At 40.6% G+C, this 26590-nt stretch overlaps 1 protein-coding gene across 8 annotated transcripts in view; it reads right to left on the bottom strand.

Annotated features, from left to right (window-relative positions):
• LOC105833549 (uncharacterized protein CG43867) overlaps window positions 1-26590 on the bottom strand; it is a 66223-nt gene that overhangs the window by 17973 nt on the left and 21660 nt on the right. For 7 of the 8 annotated variants that reach the window (XM_036287548.1, XM_036287549.1, XM_036287550.1 and 4 more), the window contains exon 4: window positions 2346-2408. In XM_036287548.1, the coding sequence (XP_036143441.1) occupies window positions 2346-2408 (63 nt within the window). Of the gene's footprint in view, window positions 1-2345; window positions 2409-12253; window positions 12637-26590 lie in introns of those variants that run through there. The other variant, XM_012675370.3, reaches the window with a different exon arrangement.

Here is a 26590-nt window from a genome sequence, read left to right as displayed (position 1 = left end):
TTTGCAATTTTCTAATTAAAAAACTTATTAAAACAAATAATATTTTTTCCATAAAATTTTATTCTTTTTTGTTGATAAATAATAAAAGAAAAAAAAGTCAATTTTTAGGGGTTAATTTTGTTTCAAATTCAAGCAAAACAAAGTTTAAATTGTTTAAAATATAATAGAGTGTCTCTATAAATTACAAAAGATTAATTTTTTTAAATTTCAGAGTTGGGGGCATTTCTTTTGTAAGCCTAAATTTACCTCTTTTAAGTAAAATGACACCAACATTTTTCTAAGAAATTTTACTCCGATTTTTGTGCTGATAAAAAATATAATTTTAGTGTTCATTTTCCACTAAATAGATTAATTTTAATCTCGGTTTAACTTATTCTTTATTTTTTCTAGTTCTAAGAATTAACAAATGCAAAGAGTAAGTTATAAATTAAAATCGAAGTTAATTTTAATTGATAGAAATAAACATAAATAGCTGCACGAATAATTAATAGGAATAAATTCGGAATAAACTCCAATAAATTCGAAGATCACAATAAATCCTAACACCCTATACATCACCGCGAAATATTTGATATGATAAAATTCTCGATTTCCAAGTATAATTTCGATTAATGGCAATTTTCAACGTTACGGATGACAGGAAAATAAATTAATTTGTATATTTTGCCATTAATAAACATGAAAATCAGCATTCAGCTGTAGCATCAAATTCCAAACTGAACGTGATTTAAATTGGTATTTAATTGATACTCAATATGCCTCTATGAAATTCAATATTTGAAATCTACACAAGGACACCTCTTTTATGTCAATTATCGTGCGAGTTGCGAAAATGAAATCATCGATTGTACGCGTGCACTAGGAGGTGGTCTTCGGATAGAATTTCGTGTACCTCAAACGCCGCCGAATATCCTCGCGCTGGTGTCGCGCGCGATCAAATGAATAAGAAATAAATTCTCGTGACTCGTTTAAGAAGGAGCTCGTCAGGAGATTACGTCGGTTTTTCGATCTTCGGGCAATGCGGCCCGCGTTCGTTACCTTTCATCGATGTCACCTGCTGCGGGCCATAGTTCCTCGCACAACAGGAACGTGCGACCACCTCCACGACCTCGACCTTCGACACACGACTGCGGACTCGACGCGCGCGACGGATCAACGGTTGCACAACGGCGGGGATCGGCGATCCTTTCCAAGAGTTCGACGCGGGGGTGACGTCGCCGCATGCGATGCACCGTCGTAGATGCACGTGGGTTACGCGAGGGTGACTCTCGGGGTCATAACAAAACGACGACCTCACCGGCCAGCCGCACGGCCATCTTGCCACTCTTATCACTCTTCCCTCTTTCGCGCTTTCACCCTTTCTCCTTCCGCCCCTTCTGAGGGGATGCCGGCGCATCCTGCGTCGGTCGATCGATATTTCGCCCTCTTCGCGGATATCGGTAACAAAGCTATCCCGTTTACCAATTTTCACTTTAATTAATCAACGGATAGGGGAGATAAAGCTTGTTAAAAAGACTTACCCTTAAAAAAGAACTTTTGTCTTTCCGCTAAAGGTAGAAGATCACGCGTAGCTTCAAAATTTAATTTTCATTAATCTAAATAATATCACGCATATATTGATTTCAAAATTTTACTTTTTAAAGCGTATGATAGGGGATACCCGTCGTCAATGGGGTTGCGAAAATTTGACAACTCGCCGTTGCCCCCGGCTGGTAACTCACTGGATTCACAGGGGCTCGTGAAATGTATACCGTTCACGGAGAGGGGTATCTCGGTGTCCGTCGGTAAAGCCAGCTGTACGAGGGTAAGAAACGCGCGTGCGGTCGCAGAAATGGGGTGAATTCGTCGTCGGTAAAAGAAACCTGTGCCAGTGTACGGTATAAAACGGGGATAACCGCGAAGAAATGAGAGAGAATACTGATAAGATGTGGGAACCGTTCCAGAATCCTGCGCAGAATCCGTCACGTATCATTGCCAACTTCACCTAGATGGGGTGGAGATGAGCTTGCAAGTAAGCTATCCAAGAGCACACACTTTTGGGAAGCTCATTAATTTAACGAGATGTAAAAAAAAAAACAAAAAACAAAAAACAAAAATTTACGTGTTAAGTGTAATGTCAACTCCACCTAGATGGAGTAAAGATGAGCTTGCGAGGAAGAGCTGTCCAAGAGTAACACACTTTTGGGGAGCCTATTAATTTAAGTTGATGTAAAAAAAACATTTACGTGTAAGTGTAATGAGACAGATCTCACAGTTATTGTTTCTCGACATTTACGTGTTGTGCACGTTGAATATACGTATATACATATGTAATTCCAATCCAGAGATATCGATATGTCGCTCACCTTGTCCTCAGCTTCGTCCGCCCTGCCCTCCGCCTCCAACACCCGCTGCTCGAGTTCCGAGAGCTAAAACAAAAAGCAGGATCGTTTTAGCGATACGTCACTTCGCGCAAGATTGATGGCGTTTTGGGAGACAGACAATCTCGGCATTTAACCGTGATTCCACCCAACTCCGTCAATGTTAAATGCCGCATTATAATTTCATGACACTCTCTTTTCTTTCTATAAGCGTCTGTTCCGTTATTTCGATAGCGATGAGTACTTTTACTTTCGATAAAAAGTCATCTGTGCGTATTTTAAATGAGAAAAATTTTCGCTTCAATTTCCTCGGCATGTCACGTTATCGAGAACGGGTGACAAGAACCTTCAATATCGCGGTAACGCGTAAGGAATTCGATCTTCTTCGAAGCCGGAGAAAGTTCGGTAGACATATGTACAAGTAGTTCGATGTCTAATTTCGCGAAGGAAAGTTTCATCAAACTTGGTTAAATCCATAGACGAGACGTAGAGTATCGACTCAATGACAGGTTAATGGATACAATGAAGTTAAACTGGACTCGAAGAATCAATTCGATTCAGCCGAGATTGACAAGTACAGAGTCAACAACTTCGCACGAAAAACTTATTTAAAAAAATGTATAGTATACTTCAGGATAATTTGTGATTTTAATTTTAGTGACAAGACTCTCCGAGCGACTTCATTATCAATCAAATTTACAAATTTTAATTAGACTTGGAATTTCTAAAATTTGTCTAATTGTGAAAATCTTAGAAAAATTGTCAATGTTGGATGTTTTATTAAAAGCTTTCTAAAACAATCATGTATGTATATCGTTGGTAATTGAAAGTATTTCAGAGCTTTAATAATTTTCAAAATAATCTTATTTTTAGGAGATTTGAGATCAATTGTCATAAAGTTTATAATTCAATCGGTATTTTGGCAGTAGTCTCTTCTTTATATTGCAGATTTTAATTTATTGCGTTACAATGATTTGCGCCAAAAACGCAATGTGTGTATTATTTATAATGACTTAAAAAAAAGTTAATGAGTAACTTGTTAAAATAATAAAAATACATAGATGATCTATCTAATAAGTTTTAAAATTTAATACAACTTTAATAATTTTAATTACGTCATTACTGTAAGATTCCACATGTGATCACTCTAAGTATGGGGCTAATTGTCACACTTTTACAGCTTTATTTAAAATTAAGTAATTTTTTTGTACGATTTATCATTCAATAATAATAATTTTTTTAAATACCTAAGGAATATAATGTACTGTACATAATGTTTAAAAATCTTTTTCCCCATTTTTTTTTCTAAAAATCACAATTCAAAAACTGTGATATCCGGCCCCAGCCTTCGTACTTTCCTTTGTGTGTGTACGCGTGTGTCTCAGATGCAATCTTCTCGTTTGAAAGACGTGGTTTTTACGCGGTACTTTACCCCGCCGTGATATCAGCGAGCAACGAGTGATCGTCAGCTCCTCCACAATAACAAGAGCAGCCGGCGAACATAAAGAATTCGTGGTTTCTCCTCGCTCGGGCGAATAAAGCGGCCGTGTAGCGCGATCTCGTCTTTTTCGAGGAAGATGGATCGACGGGAGGCGAAGGGAAGTGGAAGAGACGCGAGCTGCAAGGAAGGAGAGGGAAGGGGGGAAGAACGGAGGGAACCAGGATCTCATCAGGGTGAGCGCAGTTAGCAGCATCTGGCGTCGGAGGGAAAAGAAAAAGGCAGAGGGCTGTATGTGAGGAGAGGAAAGAGAGAGAGAGCAGCGGAGAGGCTGAGGCGTAGAGAAGAGAGGCGTAGAAACGTATTCCTCCTAATGCGGAGGGGAAGAAAACGCGCAACGCTTTCTCGGCGCGTTACACACTCTCGACACGCTGTGTGCCGCCAGAGAGGGAAATCCCGCGTTGTGGGGCGGGTAGATGACGGGAGAACGACTGGTACATTAGCCGCAGGGAGGGATGCGCCACCGGGACCTCTCAAACTGTCGTCAGTGCGTAAATTTCGCTTTTTGCGACGCCCGAGATGACACCGGAAGGTGATCTGGCTGGTATCTAATCTGCGAAATTTCGCATATGCGCTCCATCTGTATCCTTCGGCTCTTGAATCCTTGTATGGAGCCCGTTAGCTCATATCTCTCGACGATCCTTTGAAAATTAATGTTCGTCGAGTACTCGGGGGCTTCAGAGAAAGCGTTATTTTTGGGGTGGAAGGGAAAGGAACGGCGAGCAACTTTTTTTTCTTCTTCGCGGCCAGCGAGGTTTCCCATAATTTGTCCAAGTCCACGCATAAAGAACGAAGGGTGGAAGTCGTCGCGAAACGATAACCCACCCTCCCGCGTTTCGATCGTCGGAAGATCACACGCGTGCGCGCGCGTCGGAACGTGGTCGTCGTCGTCGTCGCGAGGATTGGCTCGTTAATGTTATCGGTGGCTCGCGTGACGCGGGACATAGAGGCCGGTAGTTTCTTGAATTTCGTTCGCTTTGTGAGCGGAAAATTTACGGCCGGTTCCCGATGTTGTCGCGTGCGGCCGGGGAGAATCACGGAAAGTGCGCTGGTGGTGGAGAAAAGAGAGCGCCCGGGCGGAAAAGGAACGACGATCCGGTTTGTTTCTTTTCCCGGGGCAAGAGAAAAAAACCCCCACAAAAGCAGAAATTACTTCCGGTTACGTGATTTACGTACTCTCTTCTCTCTTCTCTCTCTTTCACTCTTTTAACACGCTTCTAGATTATTCGAATACAGTCTTGCGATGGCAGTCTTGCAGGAAGTAGATAAATTAAAAACGATATGCATGAGTAGTTACGATGCATCTCCACGAAGATACGAACGGCAAATTTTCATATTTGAAAATTGATTCCGCAATCGTTAAATTATTTCCTGTTTCTTTTCATTTCTGCCTGTTTACGTTGATCTATTCTCAGGGTTAGAAATAAATTTTTTAGTACCGCGATCAAATATGGATTCTTCCACACCATATTTTGTGTTTCAATAGAACTTGAAGAATTAGTTGAATTAATTCTAAATTTTTTAAAACTGAAACTAATTAAATATTATAATTAAATTACTGCAGGGAAGTTACGATAATTAAATTATTCTATTAAATAAATCAAAAAGATTTTATGGCTAATGAAACATTAAAAGTTAACATGATTAAGCACGCGTGAATCTTGTTCGCAACAACAGATGGAATCTAATCATTTACTTTTTCTAGTAGCGATCGATTCAATTTTCCTGCTTGTTACGGAAAGACCGCGCTCTGTATCGAACACACCCTCGACTTGCTCTCGGCACGGGAGAAGAGTAATGGCCGGTGGAATTAGCTCGACGAAAACGAGAACGTATAACGGTTAGCACCTCGTGCGTTAGCGTTTCTTCTTCTGCGGTACCGCAGGGCGAGTGCACGACCCTTATTTATAACGAAATCCCGGGGTCGAGAAGCCGGATCGCTCTCCCGTGCCTTGTATATTAAACTATGCCAGCCCCTAGGAAAGGGGTACAAACGTACGGACGGTTTCACCGCGAGGGTCACGAACGAAGGCAGAGAATTATGCCGATATGGCGAAACCGAGATTCACCATTGATCCACATCTCGCGCTATCTTCCCAATAACATTGTCGATAGATATGACGAAGCTGTCATAATATCACGTTTATAATTCAGACGCTCCTAAATTCATAATTTTGGAGTTTCATAATAGAATTGCAACTGAATGATAAAAGCTGGTTTTACATTTTAATGAACAGCGAAGAAGAGCGTAGAGATAATACATATGTAATATATTTTTGGCACAAAGTTTCAACAGTAACTTTAATAAATTTAGATCATGTTTTGTACGTTTGTTATATTAATATTTTTAATCTCATTAAGTCTGTTTTAAGCCTGTTTGCACCAATATAGACTAACTCTGATCTCAGTTTAACTTATTTTCTCTTTTTTCCTTGAAACTTAGGGCCGGTTGTTCCAACTTCTTGGTAAACTTACCTACCAGGTAAGCATGTGTCTATCTTTATTTCTTTTCTTAAATAAATAAAGACAAACATATATTTATCTGATAGGTAAGTTTACCAAGAAGTTGGAACAACCGACCCTTAATTTTTAAAAGAAAGTAAGTTAAATCAAAATTAAAGTTAATCTATAATTAATATAAGATAGTGAAAATATGAACCGTTATTTTATTCGCAAAAATGCAGATCTTAAATTGAACTAGAACAGTAATATTTCAATATTCAATTTAATAATTGATTAACAAATGCAAATAAGCATCCCTAGTTATATTGGTGCTATATAAATATCTTAAAATACTGTAGAGAATTTATGAAAAATATTACCTCAGTTAAGATTATAATCTTTTTCGCAAGTAGTTCCTTGAGTATTTTAAAATATTAATTAACGTCAATATAATTAAAGACGCTTATGTACGTTTCTTGCCTTCTCTCAATTTCAAAAGTTAATCTACATTGGTGCAAACAAGAGAAAAATGCATATATGTCAATTGTATAAATACGTACAGCAAAACATTCGGCTCCAATTATTAAAAAAAAAAAGACATAACTATACTTTTATTACTTTCAAGAATAACTAAGGTAACGGACAGCAGATTTTCACATTTGCTTTTAGGGTAACGACCCGACATAGGTACAACACAAAGCGCGTCGCTACACTCCGAATGTTCAACAGGAACAAACTTGGACTATCGTCCGACCAAACTAATTCTCGTATCTCTTTATTATCACGGTCGTAACGCCGCAGCCCGTCATCGTCACGTAACGCTACTGTGTCGCGGACGTTAGTACGATCGCCGTTATCGTTATTGCACCCGCCGGTGCATCCCTCCACGAGAACGGAACGCGCGCGCGCGCCTATGTGTTCAATTCCCAGTGCAATCCGCGTAACTGCGACATTTATTCGCGGGACAACCGATGGAAGTGCCGACCGCTCGGCCACGCGCCCTTTGTACACAGAGTAACGTCATCTGAATCATCGTTATGTTAAAGGAGCGCGCAATTTTTTCGTCGACTTACACTTCTGGACTTACACGACACGACTTCCGCACAAAAAGAACAATTTTGCTGAGCTATCAAAAATTTCGGCTGGAAATACGAAACTGAAAATCATTTTGTTAGAACGTCTAAATAATTAGGTTACTCAAGCTGATTGCTAAAATGTCAAAAGCTTTTATAGCAGTGTCCATCACGCTTGAAAATCCTTCATAATTGTTTTGATTTGACAGAATTTGACAGAATTATTTTCAGATTTGTAGCCAGCGTTGTAATACGGTTTTATAATCGTTTCATTATGCTGCGAAGCTGAAGTGATGCCGTTCAACGATATTTCAGCTAAGTGTTTATAAGCCGGGGGATATGTGCAGTCGTAAAAAAGGCTTGGAAACCACTGACTTAGTGGGGACGCAAGTGGCGCGGGACTGGTTTTGATGTGTGCAGTAACGGGCGACCGAGTCCGCGCCACCCCGCGGCTGCTTTCTCTCTTCCGTCACTGACGAGAGAAGAGAGGACAGAAAAGAAAGTTCGGGGGCTGGGGAAATAAACGGGAAGAGTCCTGAACGAACGGAACGACAGAACGATCGGGGAATATAATCAGGACTGGAGCGTTTATTAGGTATCATAAGCACGGTGCCCATAAAGTCCGTAAAATAAATCAAGTAAATGAAGAAAAAACCGAGAAGTCGCGAATAGTTAGGAAAAGAAGTAATCTGATTAAAACTACATGTCGATACAAATAAAATTTTATTTGCTAAACTCATTATATATTATATTTTGGAAGAAAATTAAACTAAGCCTTGGAATTTTATTTGAGAAAATAACAATTTCCTTAAAAAGTGAGAAAAATAGAGACAAAACAGAGGAACAACGCAATCGAGACCCAATCAAAATTATGTACTTAGCATTATGTTTGTTACGACATGTCGTATCGTATCTTGGAGCAGAAGTGCCTAAAGTCGTACGGAGATCCAACCCTGAGTAGCGACAAGCTAATACGAGGAGGGTACAGGAAAACGGAACGCGGCCAAGAGAAGAGACGTTCGAGAAATCGCTTAGGGCCGAAGTGATGGCCCGGGCACGAGATAAAGAAAGAAGCTAGTGCGTTGTAAAGCTCGTAACCCAGATGCGTCCCGTGTGTTTTATTGCCCTTTTACACTCCATGGCCCGAGGGGTAGGAAGGGGTGATGGTGGTGGTGGGTGGATAGCGGCCGTTCGCCGTCGTTTCTCGTTCGCGCGCGTACACACACACACACACACACACACACACACACACACACACACACACACACACACACACACACACACACACACACACACACACACAAACACGCGCACGCTCTTACACGGAAGCGCGAAATCGTGCCGTCGACGTTTTAGCTATACGTCACCGACGAAAAGTGCGGAAAAGTTCGCTGAAAGGTGCGGGAAACTTCTGCCGATCGCTAGCACACCGAGAGTCGTCGCTTCTCACTAACCGACTTGCTGGTACGGCATTAAAGTTTCATGCCGCTACTTAATAATGTCTATGCAATCGTTCTTGGTTATATAATCCCGATATTATATGATGGAAACTTCTGTACATCTCTATTCTATTGCTAATACTAATACTAATATTAATTGGTAATTTAATTTCCTAAAGAATTCGCGTAGTCTATTTTTCTTCCACTCCTCCTTCTTCCTCTGAAATATCAACTATTGACTTTGATAGAGGAAACCAGGTGCAATAACTCCCTGTCGGAAAGTCGAGAATTTTATATAAGCCATTTTGGGTAGAGAGATTATCGCGATCAATCATACGCGAAAATTCGTTTCCCGAAGAACTTATCCCTCGTGAACGCGAAACATTCTCCCTCCTCCGGTGTGACGTCCAATTACAATAAAAATATTCTAAACTTCCTTGTATATTCCCTTCGTCTCCAGCGTACCGAGAAATCCACCCTGTCGACCCGACGTCAGTGCGTTTGACGGCGAGGATTAATATTTTTCGGCCAGTCCACGAGTAGGCGGCAGCAGGATCGATAATACGCATCCTTGCCGCAAAACGGAAAGCCGCTTAGGCCAGCAACCGCGACCGAAAAAGCTTTCTGCCAAGGGAAGGCTTTCCCTCCTACGACCGCTCTCTTGCGCCCCTTTCGCCGTTACGAAACTCTCGCGGATGTCTGTTTGGCGATAAAGCTCGGCGTCCCTTCCGCTCTCGGGACGCGCTTTCTCGCTTAGCCCTCGATACACCCGGAAGCTTGCTTCCGCCAGAAAAGGATCAGTTTATGCCCGGCTGGAGGTTATGAATCAGAAAAGGGAGATCAAAGATCGGAGGTAAATGTACGACGAGATTCTCCCCGTAACTAAATTTCAAAAGTGATGGAATAAAGAGAAAGTTTAACACTAGAATAATCAAACTCGTTAAAATGAAACGGGTTTTAATTACAAAAACTATTGGGGTAATTTTTGTTAAATTTTTCATTTTCGGATTAATTATTTAAATATTAAAGAAATTACAAATAAAGACAAAAAATGGTAGAAATAGGTATACATTTAATGCCGATTGTTCTAACGTTAACGTATCATTTCTTTAGTCAAATAGAAGTCATTCGAATTAACGTCAATTAATTGCAACGTAATATTATAAGTAATATTCTGAGGTAAAGTACCGTTGTAGTTAATTCAATCGGCCATTTCCAACTGCGTATTACATTTGCCCGGAAACATTGGCGAGAAAGTTTTCCGTACTTTTGTATTTTACAACGGCAAATCCAACTCTCTTTCCGCCTACCGCGTACCGATTGCATCTGCGGAATAATAAAATTAAAAAGAGAGACCCGGAGAATTGAGATTGGAGTCGGGAGCTCTGCCGAGCCCCGAGACTTGTCGCTCAAGACTCCTTCGTGCGCGCGTAGTCTCTCCTCTCCCCGCCAAGAAATACTAATTACAAAAGTAATTACAGCAGTAACAGTAGACACGATAAACGGCATTATCCCGTACGACAAACGTAATTGCACGGTAACGGAAAGACAATTAACTGCTCCATTTTCGCGGGCAAACGGCGCGTTACCGCACCTATACGCGCGCACTCGGCCACACATATACATATGTTATACGTGATGTTATTTAAGCTTCAGTTTACGTTACCGCACGACGCTTACCGGTGCATCCCGCTATGCAAATGCGCGCTGAATTATACATTCCGTCCGCGAGTTATAGATACGTACATCCCGCGAGCGGAAAACGCGCGCGTCGAGTTATTATTCTGTAACCCTTCCGGTAGGGCCGCATCGCGAATTCATTTTGCATTATAATTCCCGAAAGACTGCACAGTGCGTGGACGGATACGCCGGCTTAATATCGCGTCTGTTGCCCGTAGGGGTGATCCCTCGGCTGCGCATTCGCGACGCGGCGCGGTCTGAAACCGCGAGAAATTAACCGGAGCGTCTGTGCGATTTTTTGCCTCTCGCGCTCGTTTTTCGGCCGTAAGCGTTTAGAGTTCGGCCAATGAACCGATGATTCAGCGGTCGTGAGCGACGATCCTCTGTCGCGCTTGGCATTATTACGCCGACAGTGTGTGTGTGTGTGTGTGTGTGTGTGTGTGTGTGTGTGTGTGTGTGAGCGCGGTAACGAGGGAGGGAATATGTCGGGTAAAAATGTCACGCTGTAAAGCGTAAACCTCGGCTTTCTGGCAGCTTTTTATTTGACATTTATTCGTGGCACTTGCGTATGACAGCAGGTATGGACGGTACATAATGTAAACTTAGCTTCTCCAGCTAGGTTTACATTTGACATTTGTTTCACGACACTTGTGTCTGACAGCAGGGAATAGTAATATAAGCGATGAAGAATTTCTCTCACAATCAGATTGCATTACAATGGGAGAACGCTAGCAGGAGGATTAATGGAAATGTCATAAATGTTAAATGAATTTAGTTCACGTAACGAGATAAATGACATTCCCTATTAATTCGAATTAGGTAGATATTTAATTCAGATTTCGCTTAAATTCTCTCCAAAACAACCTAAATGTCAATTTTTCCAAAAAGAGACAAATAAAAAATCTGTTCTTTTTCATAGAAACAAATAAAAATGATAAACACTGATTTCAAAAAGGGAATCAATCTTCTATTAAAAAAAAATACCTTTTTTCTATTAAATCTACGTGTAAAATGATAAATATTCTTTTTCTTCAGTTTAACCTTTCACTTTTTTTTTTGTAGTGGAGATTGTTAATTGAGGTGGAATCTTTTTTCTCGGATAGGAAAGAGTACAGATTTAATGGCTAGAAAAACCGGTTACTCTACGTTTTCTCGGCGCTTTTTCGGACGGTTCCGCCGAGGTGGCCATTAACGTGCTGTGCTGGAGAACTCGCTTTAACCCTACTACGCGCCGCGCGCATATCCACACGTGTGGTAAAGTGTGGACGCTCGCTAAGTGGTCCATTCAGCGATGCCTGACGGAATACATTACAGGAAGCCGCGGTTAAAAACTCGCTCTCCAGTAGGAGCCCCTTTTGTCTGCGACTGTTCGGGTAATTTCTCCCTCTTACGGGAAAATTTTCCCCGCGCTCGGATAAGCAAACACACGAGAAAAACCATCGCTTATACTTGATGCTCTCGAATTTTGAGCTCTAATCGAATTTTTATGATTACCTTTCTTCACAGTACGTGCAAAGATATCTTATATTAACTCGTTTACATTTAACGAATAAAATTAAAGGCTTCACAAAACGATCAATAAATTCTGAGAATGTAACTTTTATCTAAAAGAATAAAAATAATGTGAACTAAAAAAATCATATTCCTCAATGCCTTATTTAATACCTGCAATCGAGTCGCCTTTTATTTTAAAAGTCGACGGAACAAGCCGGATCGCTCAGCATAAACTACTCATGCGAGATAAAAGGGACTTATGATTACCTTACGAAGCATTTCCTCGAGAGATTCCATGTCCAAGGCGGAGTTGTTATTTTCGGTGTGTACAGGTTGCATCGTCGACAATTTATTCGCTCCAGATGAGTCACTGGTAATCACGGCGGGAGAATTGTACTCGCGGGCACTAATCAAAATCGCTCGGCCGCGATGATTTCGTCAAATGTCATAAATATCGATGCGGTCGAAACTTATCACCTCGACATCACCGACGTCTCTCGCGTCACAATGTCCATCATAAATCGAAACTGCGCTCGTAATAACACAGATACGTGGGTAGATATGTTCGAATATCCCAATACGAGTCTAAATAAAAGTCAAAAGTTATTACGCTTTCAATCAGACCAGTATTTCAAACCGTCGTTTAATTACTAATAACAAAAAAAATGTTTTTAAATTCAATATTGCCGTTTGATTTCAGATTTCTTTTTTGCATTTATTAAATATTCTAATAAAAAAATTTAATATTTGTTATACTTTCGCTTTTATATAAATTTAGTGAGCGTTCGGCGGGAAAACTTTTGTCGCGTTATCGATTTTCGTTAAATGCGTATTCATGTATTGTCCCGTAGCGTGCGAAATCGCATTTTCTGTAGGCCGCGCGGTAAGAAAGGCTTGAGAAACGGCGGATTAGGGGAGACCGAGAAGGAGGAGACGCTGCAAAACGACGAGACGAGTGGGTTAATCTTTCAACGGGGGCGAGAGAGACCTGGTGCCATCGTCACACGGCGTCGTCATCGAGGACTGTCGAGAGCGTCGCTCTCTCCGCACGACTATTTTCGGACGTGGGATATTTTTAAGCCTCGCTTTGGGAGTCCCGAAAGGCGCGATTTCCAGAAGAAAGAAACGCGCCGTTTCCTGCCACCGCCTGTCGCCTTTCACGATGCAGCTAGCTCGTCGGTGCAGCGGCACTTCACGGACAATCGAGAAAGAAAATATGAAGGGGGGCGTGCGCGTGCGGGCGTTCTCAAAGTACATGTACACGTTCGCTTTCGACTAATTGAGACACGGGATAAATAGAGAGGAATACATTTCAAGCACGGCAAACAAAGCGTCGGCGGTATTTTGAGAAATTTCCACTAGACGACGAGATTTCCTTTCACTCGCCTCCGACGGAGGATATGCGACAAATACGATTAAAAGTATCACAGTGAAAAAAAATTTATAATAAATATGGATATCAACGTGACGGGATAGTACAAATAAAATTCGTCTCTCCCGTAAATTCTTATTTATATTCCATTAAAATTGCACGTCTCTTTTGACGTACCGTAGAGCTTACCATAGAAAGCCTTGAAAAACGCGGGGGCTTTTTTTCCTATTTATTTGTTTTCTGTAAAAACGCTGGAGATAAATTCTCCGATTCGTCAGAGTATTATATCTCTGCGTCAATATCGGGGATAAATTCAGCCCGAGATAAAAAAAAAAAGATACTTCTTTCTTGCGCAAGCGAATTTAATTATCGAGCGATTATCTAACCGTCGATCGCGTCGGATAATTATAGATCAACGTAATTTCTTTTACATTGATTGGCTTTTTTTTCACCGTGCGCTGGTCGGATATAGAGCGTGGACTTCTAATTTTCGCGACCCGTCGACAGAAGGATCAATATTTATTTTCTCTCTCGATAATATCAATCAACAAGAGAGATCGCGGCTCACTTTCGCCACTCGTCCCTCGTTAAAGTTCGATTTGATCCGATATTTGGTAAGCAAATAGAGACCGGATCACCGATGGCAACCTGCCTGCCTGTTTGCCCCCTTGGCGCGCTATCATGCCATAAAGACGAAGAGTGTCAAAGGACGAAAGTAGTTCACGCGGAAAGTTAGCTCCCGCAATTTCTTGCTGCTTGTTCGCTCGCTCGCTCGCTCGCTCGCGCGCGCGATAGTTTTATTATTTCCTTGTTCGAGATAAGCTCGTTCAATATTGACTGTAGCGACTGCACTGTCTGCAGATCCGGCACCGGTTATTGTTACGTCAATAGTTGAGACAAGTGAAATCATGGTAAAATTAAGTGAACTGAAGTGAAGTCACGAATTGATAATTTCCCGAACTGGAAAGGAAATAAGTCTGAATGCAGACGGATGATGATTGAATGTCTCATGTAACTGAGAAAAAAACAACTTTACACTACTTTTATTATTAGTTTTTCAATACTGCAGTATTAAAAAACGATTCTAAACTTGACAAAGATATCTAGCTTTAAACCAATTAAATTCTGAAATATCGCGTATCTCTGTCTATATGTATAAAGAAAAAACTAGATATGAAAGAAAAAATAGATAGGCAGGTAGATGATTAAATAAACGAAAGCCCTTGACATAAGCCCTTTCAAAAACATATTCCTCAATTAAAATGCGAAACCCGGAAAAAGCGAAATGCGCTAAACAGACGAGTTTTTCTGTGTCTGCTTTCTAGGTGCGTGTTGACGTGAGTCGAACAACATATGATTTTGATCTAATGAGATTTTTGTTCCATTTACAAGCGTCCGTGTCTCTTGTCCCTTTATCGAATGACGTTCGTTTGAACCTGCAACCGGCGACATCGGCGAAATGGTGCACACACGCGCTCTGTATATCTCGATGCCCCGTGATCAAAGCTTAATTGAAAAAGAGGATCGCCGGTCCTGAATGCACTGGCGATTGATACCACCCGGAATAGAGATACCGTGTCGGCTTTTGTAAGCGGATATATGGGTTAGCACTTTGATCAAAGAGCGAAAGGGTCACGTAATTTTTTGAGAGAAAAATCAAGAAGTATTTTGTACGACGCGGAATCGACAATTAATGTTACAATCGACTGTAATTACCTAAGCTAAAAGGAACCACAGATTCAACTCCAAAGATAGATTATTTAAAAATAAATCTTTTTTTTAAAGATCACTCGAGATAGATTCGCCCTAAGATGATAATTTCATCAAATTTTGTTAAAAATAAAATTGACTGTTTAACTGAATTATTCAAAAATTATTAAAAAAAATTACAGTTTTAAATTTCTTAGCAATAAATAAATAATAATTATTATATAGAATTAAAAATAACTTAAGAGACATAGAATATTGAATTTTTCATAAAAACAGAAAAAAATTATATTGCTTTTTCATAATAGTATTTTTTTTAATTTTTAAGATTTTAACTTTATATAAAAAATTATAACAAAGATTCTGCGAAAAAAAACGAAACATGTAGCTTTAATTACTTGGTCGTAAACATTCCTAAGACCCGATCTAATTCTGATCTTTAATTTTCGTTTACCCTTATTTCCAAGATTTATATCGTAAACCGACGTTTAAAAAGGGGGAGAGAATTTATTTCGGCTGGAAAATTAAATTCTTTTAAGAACAATAAGAAAAGGGGTAAAAATAAGTAAAATTACGAAATAAAAGATATATATATATATAACAATGAATTAATGATGTAAAGACATATTATTACAGTAATAAGAGTGCGATAAGTGAAAGCGACGACATATAAAGCTCGTAATAAAATTTTCGCGAATCACGAATCGTTCTTATATCGCCTCACGTTAAAGCGAAACAAACGGATTTTGATCCCAGAATTAATTGTGTAGCAAGTTCTAAAAGTAACTGCACGCGTAACTAGGACGAACTTTTGATTAATTGCAGTACAATGCGGCATAGCTTTCTACAGGGTGCGCGCCAGAATAAACGAGTAAAATTTTAATAAGACGGATCAGCAAAAGAGTCAAGCAAAGTCACCATTTATTATTGCCTCTTTCAAGTTTCAGTGCGACATTTTGTGTGTAATTATGTTCGGAAATAATGCCTCCGAATTAAGATCCTGTTAAAACTTATTTTGAATTAAAAAGGAACATATATTTTTATTATCTATAATACTTTCGTACTATGCAGTAATTAATATCAATTTGCTTTCTAAAAGTTCGGCACTTATTTCGACTTATTTTAGAGTATGGTTTTTTAAATTAATATTCAATATATCTGCTAAAGTGAAATCAATTTCGAATCAAATAATTATCATTACAACTTTACGGGACTTTCCGTGTATTATACGTTGTTAGAAATAAAAATTATTCCATTCGACGCACGCAATGTGCTTTAGTTTCTTACAAACTATTTATAATAATTTAACAAATCCTTTATAGAACCTTTCCTTAAGAAACACTCGATAACACGTCAACTTTCATGGAAATTAAAAAAAAATCAGCAATATTCTCCAGATAATATCGTGCTAGAAACATTGTAGCGTGAAACGCTGTGTTCGTGCGTCGTAAATCGCTATCGTATTTGCATTCCGATTGAGAAAGATACGCAAGCTTTCCTTGCGCATGCATTAGATGCACTTACCGAAGCGGAACTGTACTTTTGTAGAGGTTTTCTTATAAAAGCCTTTATTCTCTTAACTTTTTCATTTCGGCATAATTAAATAAAGGATAATTAAATAAAGAGTTTAGGCTAACTATAATATAATAATAATTACGCTTTTAAAATACTTTTTAAAGTAAATCAAACAAAAAAAGACGAAAAAGTTATCAATTTGACACTAAATTTTTCAACTTGATTAAATTTCTTTAGTTAAAATATTTATATATTTTACTTAAATATATAAAATACTTCAACTTTAATTCAAATATTTATACGTTTAAGGGTCGGTTGTTCTAATTTCTTTGTAAACTTATCTATCAGGCAAATATGTGTCTGTCTTTACTAATTTAGAAAAAAAGTGGAGATAGACACATGCTTACCTGATAGATAAGTTTACGAAAACCAATTGAAACAACCGATCCTAATTAAGATACATAAATTTTTGACTTAGAGAAATTTAATCAAATTAATTTTTTTTTTCAGTACAGCATTAGAGATATAGCTATCCAATCTCGGATTTTTATCATTTACCTGTACTTATAATTTCCTGTTTATAACTATTAATTATTTTTCTCATTCAGATTTTACGAAGTGTTTGAAAACAATTGCGAATGTCGTTAAAGAATGCCGTTGTATTAAAATTGCATTGATTGCCTCGATGTTACACAAGAATAGCCCCGTATGTACTTTGTAAACGAAATTAAACGAAGTTATCGTCTCTGAAAGCTTTCTTTTGATTACTCGCTTCGTTTGACATGATTTAACCACTAATTGACATCGCTCTGATAGAAAGACGCTATTAATTGCTTTAACACCGTTCAAACACAAGCACTTTTAGAAATGATGTTTGCGTATATAGCGACAAAGAAAGATAATTCAGAGTCTAAAAAAAGGAGATTAATTTCTCGTCTCTAAATGATTTCCATATATAATAAAGTAACGATATTACGATAAGATTATAATCTGACACGCATTTGTCGCTCTTCGAATGAATTACTGTCATTTTACTATATGGCCACCATTTGACAATTTGGCTCTTAAACTAAGTGCACCGCTTATACGATAATCGTGTTTATCGCACGATCTAATACGGTTATCAGCCCGTTTCAGAATTCATTTAACAGTACACTGATTCTTGCATTAAATTACGACACACGCTCACAGTGACACTGCTTCATCCACATGCAGCTTTATATAGCCTGATTTAAGTTTGTTGACAGAGGCAACAGAGCAGAGCAAAACAATGTGATACTCAATTCAGAAAAGATTCGATAGGTCAAGTTGATTAACTAATCAACACAGAAGAAGAACGTAAACGTATAATGGAGTAATTCGATTATTTCCTATTTCGACAGGTAGTTTCTGGTATTCTTTACATTCAAGATTTACATTTTCGCGCTATCAAAAGATCGCAAGGATCGCGGCGGTATATTTACAACAAACGTGCTTTCGGAATTCGAAGGTATTTCTTCTCGTCGCCACTTCAGACGTCGGGCCTCAATAAGCAGGGTTCGGCTGCCATTCACGCGGAAACCCCGTCGATCGTTCCCGAATTACATATCCCCTTTGACCCTCGCGCAACCCCACCTATCTACCTCCTCTCCCCCGAAAATTTACATCACTGAAACACTACGGGGACGAGATCCTTCATCCGCGGTTGTCAAGCGCGACTCGAAGCGAAGGCGCGGAATCGCGGGATTATATCGGATCCCGCGTGTCCGCAAGGGAGAAAGAGCGAGAGAGGACGTAACACTCCGGATCGCGTTTCACGGACCACTGAGGGGAAGTCACGTCCGTCGCGGTGGCAGCGGCAATGTCGGAGTTGCGTCGGGCGCATACGTCACATGCGCGGCGCGGCGCGGCGCGACGCGGTGCGACGCGACGCCGCCGTCGCCGTGTCCTCGTCGACGCGATAGGCGTACACGGCACTGGCGGTGCTCTCGCGGAAGGATATGCGAGTTTCTACTCATCGTAAAGCGCCAAATCCGAGAGAGAGAGAGAGAGAGAGATATCTTGGATTAACAAGTCGGCTTATTCGGCTTGGAAACTACTGGATAAATTCGGAATTATCAAGTTCGTGCGAGACTTCCTCTCTCTCTTTCTCTCTCTCTCTCTTTCTCTTACAAAGTTCAGCTCTAAGTTGTGCAGACCTTCTTTGAAAAGAGGCTTGGAAAATTCATCTCCGGATGCATTAAAGCGATGAATCAGCGCGATGAATATTGTTGCGATTAATAAAAATTATTTCGAAAGTAAAATAGTAAAACCTTTGCGCGAATGTTTTCGAAACACTCGTGCATAATACGCAATTATTATGACGTTACTACGGATAGACACAAATAAACGAATTTCGTTCCGACACGGTGATTTATGTCCACGCAGATTCGTCGTCCCCTCCCGATAATACAATTCCATGCACCTCCAGCGCACTCGAGTATCTTTATTGCCGTCGTTACATCTCTCGCCGATCCAAGACGTGTATCCGTGCCAGCGGAAGTATCCATTAGACGCGAAGGGACTTAACAGTCTACGTTCGTGTCAACGCCGTAGGTGGACGTTGCTTACGTGATACTACTATGTTGCGATGCATTCGTGATAAGAGACCGTCGTCGTATGAGAATCACCGTGTAGCAAAGAATATTTTGCCGATATAACCTCGAGAGAGATTTCCTTTTTAATATTTGAAGGGAGAAGAGGAAGACTGTAGGAAAACGTGACTGCCGAAAATAACTCATCATGCGTAGCGCGCTCTTAGCTTGATTAATCGATTCCATTCAAATGAATTAGTCCGGCATAGCATCGTTACGTAGGTGCCATTTGCGGACCGACGGTAGTTATGTCGGGAATTTTAGTGAAATTCCTAGTGACCGTAATAATTTCCAGAACCCTTATCGCATTATCGCGATAGCGTGCGCCGCGAGTTTGAGAAAGTTCTTCATATACAATACGCCTTCGAGCTAATCCAATAACGTACGCGACGTTTCTGGATCCGCAAAATGTCCCCCTCAGCTATAGAGAAAGAGATCAAACTAAAATTGAATGGAGATATCTAACAGATATCAAATAACGAATGAATGAGTGATCGGTGAGAATTTAACTCTACGTTTGGGATGTAAATAAGTAATAACGTCGTTTGATTGTTAAATTATATAGCACGTTGCTGATTGAGCTTTTAATAATTAAATCACGTAGTTAAACTTATAAGCGAGAAAGTAAAGCTTCAGAGCTTATTATTAATATTCCCCAGCAATATTTCTCTTTGCAAAAGTATTGACTGAGAGTAAAAGATTAGTTTTGTTCACAGAGGCGCAAATTAAGTTATTTATTTTTCTTACCATAGTAAGAAAAATAAATAAATATATAAAATAGTAAATTTTTATCTCAAGCTTTAGTTTTTGAGATGTTAAGATCTAAAGCTAATTAATCAGACGTTTATAAATCTCGTAACATTATGTAAAAAGTATTTTTGATTAATTTAATTTTTTTATTAGATCAAGTGTATATAAGATTTTCCAACTGTTATCTTTTTTCGATTCAATGTTTGCTAGGTACATGTATGGCACAGAAGCTAAATTGTAGCGCTGAAAAGGCAGAAAAGGATTCCCTCCAGTTTCTTAAAGTTCACCTAAGTGAATTTTGGTCTGAGAACATCGATAGACTCTATCAGAAGAAGGAAGCGTCTTCCTTCGAGACGCCGTCGCCATCGCTCACAAACAAAATCAATATTTAATTTTACGGACTTTTATCCGTGGTCAAAACTGCAAGGGAAGAAAGCGAGGAGGCGAGCGGAAGGAACGAGGAATAGCAGAGAAAAGCAGGGAATCTTTAAAACTCGATAAGGTTCGAGAAAATCGAGGTCGTTGGAGCCCTTTCCGAATCGGAAACGATCTATTCACGCGCGCGTTTACAAATACGCACGACTACCCCCGATGTGTACTTTAAACAGCATTTTCTCGCGAATATATCCGTCGCTCTATTCTCCGCGTCTTGCGAATAAAAGTATCTGTTTTTCTCAAAACTTGGATAACATCACACAAGGAACGATAAGTGAACAATTTTTATGTATGCAATAAAATTAATTAAAGTGAACTCCAAACAAATCCGTAAAAGGACATAATATTAATATACATTTTTAAGAATACACTTTAAATTACAAGAATTTATATTAGTTTTGTTTACTACATTGTGTAGCAATAATTGCTAATACATAATAATATTGATAGCCCACATAGAAATTGCTCTCATACATCTCCTCTAATTTACTAAATTTCGTAATAATTTATTAATGTATTGGAAGCAATTTATTAAACTATGTTACACATGTGTTTAATTATTTTCAGTTTAATTATTTTCAACAAGACCTTAAATTTCTATCGAAGTGGATATTAAAATCTCAGAGATAGACAAGCTGATTCATTTTCGAGATATGCCTGATTATGTTTGCCATCGTTACCACGAAAGTGGGAAGCCGGAGTGACTCCATAACATTAGCTCGTCCTACCAAATGCAAATTTAATGAAGCAGAAAAGACTCCACTTTCTTATCGGGAACTATCTTGCCCGGTGGCTTTATAATTACGTTAGACTGTGTTATTTGAATTTTATTCTATAATTTAGATTTTGCAACACACAATTTATGGATAATTGGATGTAACGGAGGCGGAAATTATTCTGCTAATGCTCCTGTAACGATTATCTTAAAATAGACGCGAAACCAGAACGACGGACGGTTGCGGCGACATCACTCGCATGTAAAAGCAACGGTGTTACGACCGGAGTAGAAATTCGCGATTAGACGTGTTCGAACTCAGTTTGACGATCCCAAGAGAATTTTCCGGCATTTTGCGGCGCGTGCCGAATAACGTACGAGCAAGCCCGCCGACCAATGACACATCATCCGTCTCTATACTAATCTGAGTAAAAGAGATTAGATATACGACCGCAGCCATTAATTCAGCGCGGAGATAGGTGTATCTCCCTCTCTCTCTGCAAACGTCCGATCTCCTTTACGTTATATCTTCCTGCTGTCTACTAAGAACGCGAGTGAAATAATTTATTTGCTATCATAAAACAGTAGGTATACACAGCAAATCCATTATCGTATATATTATTTCAGGAAAATCGGCGTAGTTTTTTTTTTAATAAAAAATTCATTGTCTAAACGTAATAAATGCTGTTGATAACAAATAATTCGGATGAAAGTGCAGTAAATTGCAGCAATATTTGTGTATGGAGATTTTCTAGAGACAGACAAATTATTCGATATTAGTGGTGAAGAATGCAGCACGTGAGCGGAATGGAAGGACGTGGAAGATGAAAGTGCGAAGAAGCTAGGAAATCCGCGGAGCGGTCTAATGACACTTAGGACCACAGCTTAGTCGGAGAAGCTATCCGGCCGTACTCGTCCCACCGTCAAAAATGTAGCACGTACAACTCTGGGACACTCGGAGGGAGGAGAGAAAGAGAAAGGAAGAGGGAGATGATGATGAATGGTCGAAGGAACCATTTGTCATTGTCATAAACGGTACAGAGAACGCAAGCTCGAATCGCCGCCATTCAGTTCGCGCTCGGATAATTAACCCGCACGCATCTACCAATAATGCACTCTCACGCCGGCGCGGCGCGGCGCGGCGCTTCCGTTTCGCTAGGAATCCCTCCTTACAATCGTTCTTTCTATCTTTCTCTATCTTTCTCTAGTCGCCCTGCACTTGAACTGCGCAAAAAGAAGGGTCTTTTTATCGCGCGGTGTGTTAACGATGTCGAACATCTCGCGGGAATCATCTTTCCGTTGTTGTTTGAGTTTTTGCTACCTTCCCATTAGGGCCGAAGTAGCTCTCGTTTCTTCTTCCGGGGTTGCTCTCTCGGATTCAGATGTGCGTGCGCGAGAGTTACCCAACACTCGCGGCCGTACTTAGTGACGTACGGACGAGATGCAACGGCCGTTGACAATATCGCCATAAATCCGTTCGGCCGCCGCTGGATATTCGTTATTCCGAGATGCTATTTTCGCCCTGACGCTCTTCCGGTAAGATGCGACCGCTCAAATGGGCGACGAGAGCGGAGTGAAAAAGCGCAGCGCGCGTATAACCGCCGCCACGCGTATATTAGAAGAGACGAAAGTTAGTCTTAATTTTATAAATAGCACTACCGGGAACAGACACTTATAGTTAATAAGCCTCCGGCGCGGAAAACGCTGCCGGGCCCCTTTAAGCCTCGTTCTGCGCCGCTAATAGAGGGAGAGTGGATTAAAGCGCGAAGTGTGGCAGAGATATAAATTTCGCAAAGGCGCAAGCTATGACATAATACGCGACGTAAAAGGGCCGATCGGAAAGAAGCAAACGATGGGCAGAAGCAAGCCAAAAGGATGAACATGTAAAGTTCAATGTTATAAAAAATGTTCCTAAAAAAATGGATATAGAGAAACCGCAGTCTCTCGTATCAATTGGTAGAAAAGAGGTTATTAATTGTAAAATGCAAGTAAACTTTTTAGATACATTTTGGGTTAGCCGTCCCTTCGTATAAACTTTGAAAAAAAAAATTATTAAAATTTTATCAACGTTTCTATGCCGTTAAGAACACTGGCGGCTGTTTGAAATTCTGCGCGTCGATTGTTCCATTAAAGAGCGCTCCTTATTCTCAAAATGCTAATACGACCTCGAAATTATAAATATCCACGTCGGAGATAAATACATCTGGGAAAATGAGACTCCCTCTCGGCAGCTAGTGCGCGAAGACGAAGATGAAAATGAAGACAAAGTTGCCTCGCAGCTTCTCCGCCTATCTCGCGATATTAAGACACTCGAGGCCCGCGCACGTCACGGTCCAATCTTCGCTCTATCTCGGCCCTGCACTCCATCTCGGCCATTTACATGCAAGATATTCCGGCGCGAGCCGTACGTTCGTATCACAGTTTGCATTACCTCTCCTATCCTCTCGCTCGCTCGTTCGTTGGGGTCGCGAGATAAATTTATGAGAGGGAGAATTGAAATCGGAATAATTTATCGGGAAAATCGTAAATTTTTTTCGTATATTTCGATCATTCGTCGACGATAGAAACGCAATCGCCAAGCTCGTTTCTTTCATGTGTATGACGTCAAAAACGCCCAACAACAAATAAGCGTGAAATATCGGGATCGTTGTACGGCCAGTGTCGTGAGACAAAAGGAGGAAAAATGGAACAGCCGAGGTATCGTAAGTTTAGCGGAGGATCTCGGCTGAATTTTTCGGGGATCGATTTAAGAAAAACTTACGATCGTTTTTCGTCCGTTCTCGGCGGGAGAAACTCTTCTCCTCCTGCGTGTGTGCAAGGTGGTATCCCCATCGCCTCTCGCACCCGGCGGAATAGCCGGGCGGAAGAGGGGGATTTTCACTTTACGATTCTCTCACCTAATCCACATAAAGGTCGCTCGTAAGCAGGAAGGCTCGATCGTGACGAGTACGATGATGGGGCAGTCGCGCTCTCTCACTTCCTATCTCTCCCCCTTTCACGGGGCCTTCGTCTCTCTATTTTTTTTTTTTTCACCGATTTGCAGCGTATCCCGCCCGTCGCTCCGAGCCGATTTTATCGCGTCGTAATTTGCAATGGCAGTCACTCCGCCCAATAAACGCTCGCGTAAAAACCGCACTTCGTACTTCTTTAAATACGGTTTAATCAAGCGAAATGGCATTATTTCTCCCGTGCGGAGTAAAAAAAACTTCGGCCGGGCGACGCGTTAAAAGGTGCTTCGGCGACACGTTGAAAGGTGCAACTGTAGGTTTTACAACCGCAGGTATAAGAGGTGAACAATAGGTGACACGAGGAAGATACAAAATATATCGCATATTGGCTTACAGCTGCTTTTACATCGTCGAGTATTATCGGATATTGTCTTACACTTTTCTTTTATATCATCGAAATGTAAGCTGCCTCGGTATCGCGCGATCCGATAGATCAGTACGATCGAATTTAGAAGGTAGCCAAGAGAAAAGAGAAAGGAAAAAAACCTGCTTATTTCTCAGCAAGGGCAGTAACGTCGAGCGCGTAGCAGCAGTCGAGAAGCCGTGCAATCGCACAATTGGGCGCGGAAACCGGGGAAAAAGGGGCTCGCTGGCCAGTGGCACGACTGGCACGGGCCAGTCTCGACTAAATATATTGTATATTTAACTCACCGTCTATGTACGTCTGCTACCTGTGCGCGCGCGGCAGAGCGAGCTTCCGACATTGAATTAACTCGGAACAATATATCGCCGCCATTGCATTGTGTACCGGGCAGGCGGCATTGAGCTTCCGAGCGCCCGACTACTTCATTTATCAAGTTAAACAATAGAAGAGACTACCCCTAACCGTCCTCCCCGCCCCCCCCCTCTTCCGTCTTCGACCGTATCCATCGAGGGGAAAGATTTCTTTTTCTCTCGCCCTCTCTCCCCTCCCATTGAATCTCGCGCCTTCGCTCGATTTTTCGTCATACCGTAACACTCGCCCCGACAGCCCGCTCGTGACAACATTCGTTACACACAATAGATTCCTTCCGCCGGGGAGCGATGGTAAAGTAACGATACGAATAAACGGAATTAATATTTCTTAATAAAATTCTTAATATTTGTACACACAAATTTTATTATTGTCAAGGGCTGCTGTTTGATATATTCGTGGAAAAACTTTTATCATCAATCATTCCTGAGTGATGCCAAACTTTAGCTGTGTCATTCATGATCTTTAAACTCTTTCCGTTTGAAAGCAATTGTAACTTGGACATTTTCATATTAAAATTTTCGTTTAAAAAAAAATGTGTCGTTAAAATATTTATCATCAGTTTAGAAACACCTTGCATAGCAGCTTGCGAACAATTCTTCATTAATGAGGTCCCTCCTCAGTAAGCATCGAGCAATCCATAAGGCAGTAGATTATCTCGTCGACCGCGGATTAAGAGCGCGCCGCGCGAATGGAGTTGCGCGATGAATCTCTTTTCAATTAAATCACAAAGTTTCCCGGCAAACGGGAGAAAGGTAGCGGGGCGAGATAAAGTGATGACTAAGGAGGGAAGGAAGGAGAGCGCCGACCGTGGGCTCTTCTTCGCGTCCTGGACGTCCATTGACGACCGTTATCGCTCCGAAGGGAGCCGCTTGACCAAATCACTCGATAAAAAGCCTATCGAACATCTTATTTTTTTTCCTCTTTCTCTCACTTTCTTTATCTCGATTTAAACCGCCCCCATTTCGATACCCATGGGTCCCATTTGGTCAGCCAATTTCTTCTTTAGTCCTCGTCTTCGATTCCCGCGATTGCTAAATTTCAACGGTTCTCTCTTTCTCTTTCTCTCTCAAAAGTTTTGATTTATTAGACACTTACTTTTATTCTCTTCATCCAACCACTCATCTCGCGACACTTTTTCCCCCTTTTATGACTACGTATGGTATTTAACGTACAAAAACGTCATACCGCATTTCGATTGTATATACCGAGATACCCTGTAAGAAGTACACGTGACGCGGTATTTCTTTTATCAGCATATTAATCGGAAAACCGAGAGAATGGCTGTCAATGGAAAATAGTTGTTCGGAGGAAAGAGGCACCGAGAATAAGTGGAAAACAAAGCGCGAAAGAGCGTGCTCTCTGCCGACCGGTAAAGTTCCTCGAGATAACTCTCCGAGCTAAATGGGATCTGCTCGTACGATCAACTTTTATTTTTCACAAAATAGAGAAAAAGAGAGAGACTAACGGCCGGCCGGGTGCGCGGGACCTTGGACAAAAAACAAAGGGGAGGAGAGGGTGGGAGGTGCGCGCGTTAATCGAACTTGGAATGGAAGCTTTTAAAATCTCTCAACGCCGGACAAAAGAGAGCCTGCAATAATTACGCATATCCATTTTATGTTAAGGCAACCGGGCGACTTTGAAGAGCGAAGAAGTGACACGCATTTAATGGAGTATTATTAAAAAAACGGAAAACCCGGAATAATTGCCTTTGTATACGTTAGACGTTTCAATTTAACGATTACAGATATAATAAT

This window comes from Monomorium pharaonis, chromosome 5 (assembly GCF_013373865.1).
Source record: "Monomorium pharaonis isolate MP-MQ-018 chromosome 5, ASM1337386v2, whole genome shotgun sequence".
Lineage (NCBI taxonomy): Eukaryota > Metazoa > Arthropoda > Insecta > Hymenoptera > Formicidae > Monomorium > Monomorium pharaonis.
Note: the sequence above shows the minus strand (reverse complement) of the source record. Positions and strands in the feature narration are given on the sequence as shown.